Raw genomic sequence first — 4,223 nt, 5'->3', positions numbered from 1 at the left:
TCTTCTTGTTCATTTTCCTTCTCCTCTAACCACTGCTGTAACCTCTCTTCTTGTTTCTTTTCTTTCTCCTCCAACCACTGCTGTAGTCTCTTGTTTATTTTGCTGTTCGAGCTGCCACTGTTGCAGGTTTTCTTGCCACTGCTGTTGTCTTCTTGTCTCTTCTTGTTTATTTTCTTGTTTTTATTGTTTCTTTTCTCGTTTATTTTCTCGTTCTTATTGTTTCTTTTCTCGTTTATTTTCTCGTTCTTATTGTCTCTTTTGCTGTTCTTGTATTGCTGACATCAAATCTGCTAAGTCGTAGTTTGATTTGCCACTTCTCGTTTCCATCTTGTTTTCTTTATCCCACTTCTGACACCAATTTGTTGCGTATCTGCTTGTTTGCCAATTTCCCGTAAAAATTATTTCCAAGAAACTTCAGCGACACAAGTCCTTTCTTGATTAAAACTAGTTTATTCTTTCTCGATACAACTTTTTTGTAATGCACAGAATTACCACAGTCAATTTAAACTTAACAACCTTTATAACACACGCTATAAATCACAGTGATTCACACACTTTACTTATGGTGCCTACTGTTCGCTTGACTCAATTATTTCTCTGCCTATCTTCAATCTATCTCTTCGATCTATTTGCCCCGCTGGTTTTTCTCGCCAGGCTTATATATTAAAAGAGAGTGCATCCTGAACAAACTCGGTCTTCCCCGATAATTCATGCTCCTTCGAGAAACTCCAGCGCGCATGCTCCCAGCGTCGCGTGACTTCCGCTGTCGTAACACTAGATACTAAATAAGTAATACATAAAAAATGCAGCATCTAATTAACTACTTAATAAGTAATATACAGAAAATTCAGCGCCTAACTAAATCCTACACAAGTAATATATAGAAAATGCAGCACCCAACTAACTACTAAATAAGTAAGGATAGTATGAAAAGCGAAGTTAATTTATTGTTTAATTGGAGCATGCAACTCACTATATTTTCACCAAGATTAGTTAAGATTTCACCCTTTTACTAAGGGTTTTAGGTATCCAGGCTTATTATTATCATAGATATCTTAGGCCTTAAATGGAAATATCAAGCCTAGTAGTAAAGTAATTTTTTTTACAAACTGAAAAAGAGTATCCGATCAAATTTTGGTTAAATATACAAGAGAAATTAAAAAAATAAAAATTATTATATTTCTTTGAGTAACAAAGTTGATGATAGAAAAATAAACTTATAGCAGAACATTTTCCCAACTAAATTCTCAGTTTATTCAGTTTAAAAATAGAAAAGAGAAATTATCAAAATAATCAACTGAATACACACTTGTAATTTAGATGTTTATAAAGAAAATGTCGTCTTTTGCTTTGAACCGCGAATTATTTATAAATCTAATTAACATAAGTTTCGAGAGTACTTTTATATATTTGTATATTCAATTAACACAATCTCAATGTGCACGATTTCTAATTTTATTGTTTGTATCAGTCATTGTGTTTTGTATTGAATTTACTAATTTTCGCAATAGTTGTCTCTTTCGAGTCTAAGTAATCATGACTAACAAAATACTTATGAAGCAATTCTTGGTACATATAAGCTCAAAAATACGAGTTAACTTTACATAAACTACGAAGAAATATACCTGTATCAAAACTTTTCTTTAGTAGTAAATACTGAAATATATAATAGTAGCTCTAAATTAATTACTACAAATTTAATTAAAATATTATTTAACTGAGTTTAAATTAACATGGAATTAGATCACAACATAGTATACATTAAAACAAATCAAGGAATAAAAACCTTATAGTCAGATAATGCCATTATTGCCAAAGTGATCTTCGGCTGGGTGTTATAAACTCGTTAGAAAAATGGTATTAGATATATTAACCTAAAAACAAAGTATCAAACTGTTCTTTGTATTTTTAGCCTCAGTACTTGGAGGTTCAAGGATATATATCCAAGACCCATGACAACAAGATACAAATGATATTTGTAGACGGAAAGTCAAGCTATGGTAAAGCAGCACAGTTAGCACAAGAATTTGAATCCAGTTTTCAGAAAGGTAATTTAATATCAATCTTAAATTTCAAATGTAATGCCTGGGATATTTTAATATGATACTATAAGATCATTAATTTAATCAGCTACATGACTTAGAATGAAAGATTCCCGCAAAAGAGTTACGTGTTATGAATATCATCATGACACTTTTAACCGTGTGTAACGACAGTTAAACATGATCAGTATTTAAGGCCTGAAGCTATCACTTAATTAGAAAAACAACAATAATTCAGTTTATTTTAACCAAAACTGACAGAAAATATGATTAATGTTACTTACCTACATGTATCCGCTGAAATTCGAACATCGACACAAGCTATGAGCCGGTATCAGGTAGAAAGTTACATCATTACTTGTATATTACACTTTTAAGAAAATTCCTCAGATATTTTACATTTTTTTGCAACACTTTCACCTTAGAGATAAAAAAAATTGACGTTCGTCAAAATAAATTCCAGAAATGTTTGTATATAATTTGAAAGTTTTAATTGTTTGGTACGTTATTAACCAAGTTTAAGAAACAGAAATGATATTAAGAATATTATTCATTATCAGATAAAACATTTTTAGAAAATCATATATATGTAACAGTGGAGTGTGAGGCGGGGTATTTCATTGGATATACGAATCGCAAACATGTGTTCCACGTTTTATTTCAGAATTTTTATAGATATAAAAAATAAACAAATTTTGGATAATTAACTAGTAAGACAGACAGGCATAGCTAAGTAGGAACAGGAAGTGAACGTTTATTTATTGATGAAACATATATGGAACTACATAACAATCTTTAAAAATGTATTAAACACATTTTTTCTGGTATTTAGAAATGTTTGGTGTGACTTCTGTGGTCATGAAAAGGAGTGTTCAGTGGAATAGTGGAATATTTCCATCGGCTCATAAGTCAGGTATTTCCACGTTTGAGCTTCACAACAAAAGTTCAATCATTTTCATCAAAAGTAGAAATATACTAATAATTGCTGTTATGTTTGATTTCTTTTTTTTAAATTGAATTCATAAAGTGAAATACTACAATAATACAAAAAATCATTTCGTGTCTTATCAGATAGATAATAGAGATAAAAGTGAACATGGATAAAGTGTTTTGAAAAAACGACCTTTAAACTTCAGATATATATGAAATATTTTTTTTTATTATTTTAACCAATGTTTCGCCTTTGCAGCTTCATCGGGGTTAATATACACAACTGTTTGATATTAAAATATTCGTTGAATTATAAAACTGCTCGTAATGTTCTATTTCTCGACTCTGCTGTAACGTGCATCTAACAATGTATAGAATATTATCACTGTTTCACTATTGTTCTAATATTATAGTATAGTTATAATATTAACTATGCAACTATACTAACAAGAAGTGTGTTATAGGTCAAACCACTAAGGAGTTATATACATATTTTTAATATATATAATTGTGGATACAACGTTTAGGGCAATGCCTTTCTTCAGCTACCACTAACTCAACAGTAAATCTGTAAACGAAAACATTCTAAATCGAGGTCACGTGACGTGACAATGTAACAAATAAACGTGTATAACAATGCTAACAAACAATTGAAACAATAAAAAGTGATAAATATATATGTACTACTAAAATTCTGAGATTGTTTGTTTGTTTACTTGTCTGTAATTCAATACAGGAAAAACGGCGCATAATATAGAATAGAAATATAAATAGAATATGAGAAATAGGAATATAAATATAATAAAACAAGTTTCGTTAAAATCGGGACACGGATTACCGAGTAGGCGCAGTTTTTCTAGCACGAGTAATTTTACATCACACTACCATTCTGCTCTTTACAAAACTTCTTCGTTCGAATCTATTTCCCTATTTCGTCAAAAGATGGCAACGTAAGCGCAACAACTTTAATATGTTTATTATTAAACAACATACAAGCTAATGTAAATACAGTGTGTGATATTTAAACCATAGTTTAGTGGTGTGAGATTCCTTTAAAATGTGAAAATTATTTAGAATAATGTCTTTAACTTGTTTGTTGTGTGTGTGGTATGTGAGGGTAATGGGCGTCCTGGTACAGGAGATTTTAGGGTTTGTTTCCGTGAGAGATGAAGAGGAGTTGTGGACTTGATTTACAACATAGTTGCGAGCTTTTTTCAGAATGTTTTTGGAGTAGTCACGATCAAGAAAAAA

The 4,223-nt window shown here is 30.5% G+C and overlaps 1 protein-coding gene across 1 annotated transcript in view; it reads left to right on the top strand.

Annotated features, from left to right (window-relative positions):
- LOC106478271 (protein amnionless-like) overlaps window positions 1-3,059 on the top strand; it is a 23,941-nt gene extending 20,882 nt beyond the window's left edge. Inside the window, exons 8-9 of the mRNA XM_022382077.1 lie at window positions 1,913-2,048; window positions 2,875-3,059. Coding sequence (XP_022237785.1) covers window positions 1,913-2,048; window positions 2,875-3,059 — 321 coding nt within the window. The remainder of the gene's footprint in view (window positions 1-1,912; window positions 2,049-2,874) is intronic.
- Window positions 3,060-4,223: the final 1,164 nt, after the last annotated feature.

The sequence above is a fragment of the Limulus polyphemus genome, unplaced genomic scaffold (genome assembly GCF_000517525.1).
Source record: "Limulus polyphemus unplaced genomic scaffold, Limulus_polyphemus-2.1.2 Scaffold10, whole genome shotgun sequence".
Classification (NCBI taxonomy): Eukaryota; Metazoa; Arthropoda; class Merostomata; order Xiphosura; family Limulidae; genus Limulus; species Limulus polyphemus.
The sequence above is the reverse complement of the archived record's forward strand: the minus strand, read 5'-3'. Positions and strand labels throughout refer to the sequence as shown.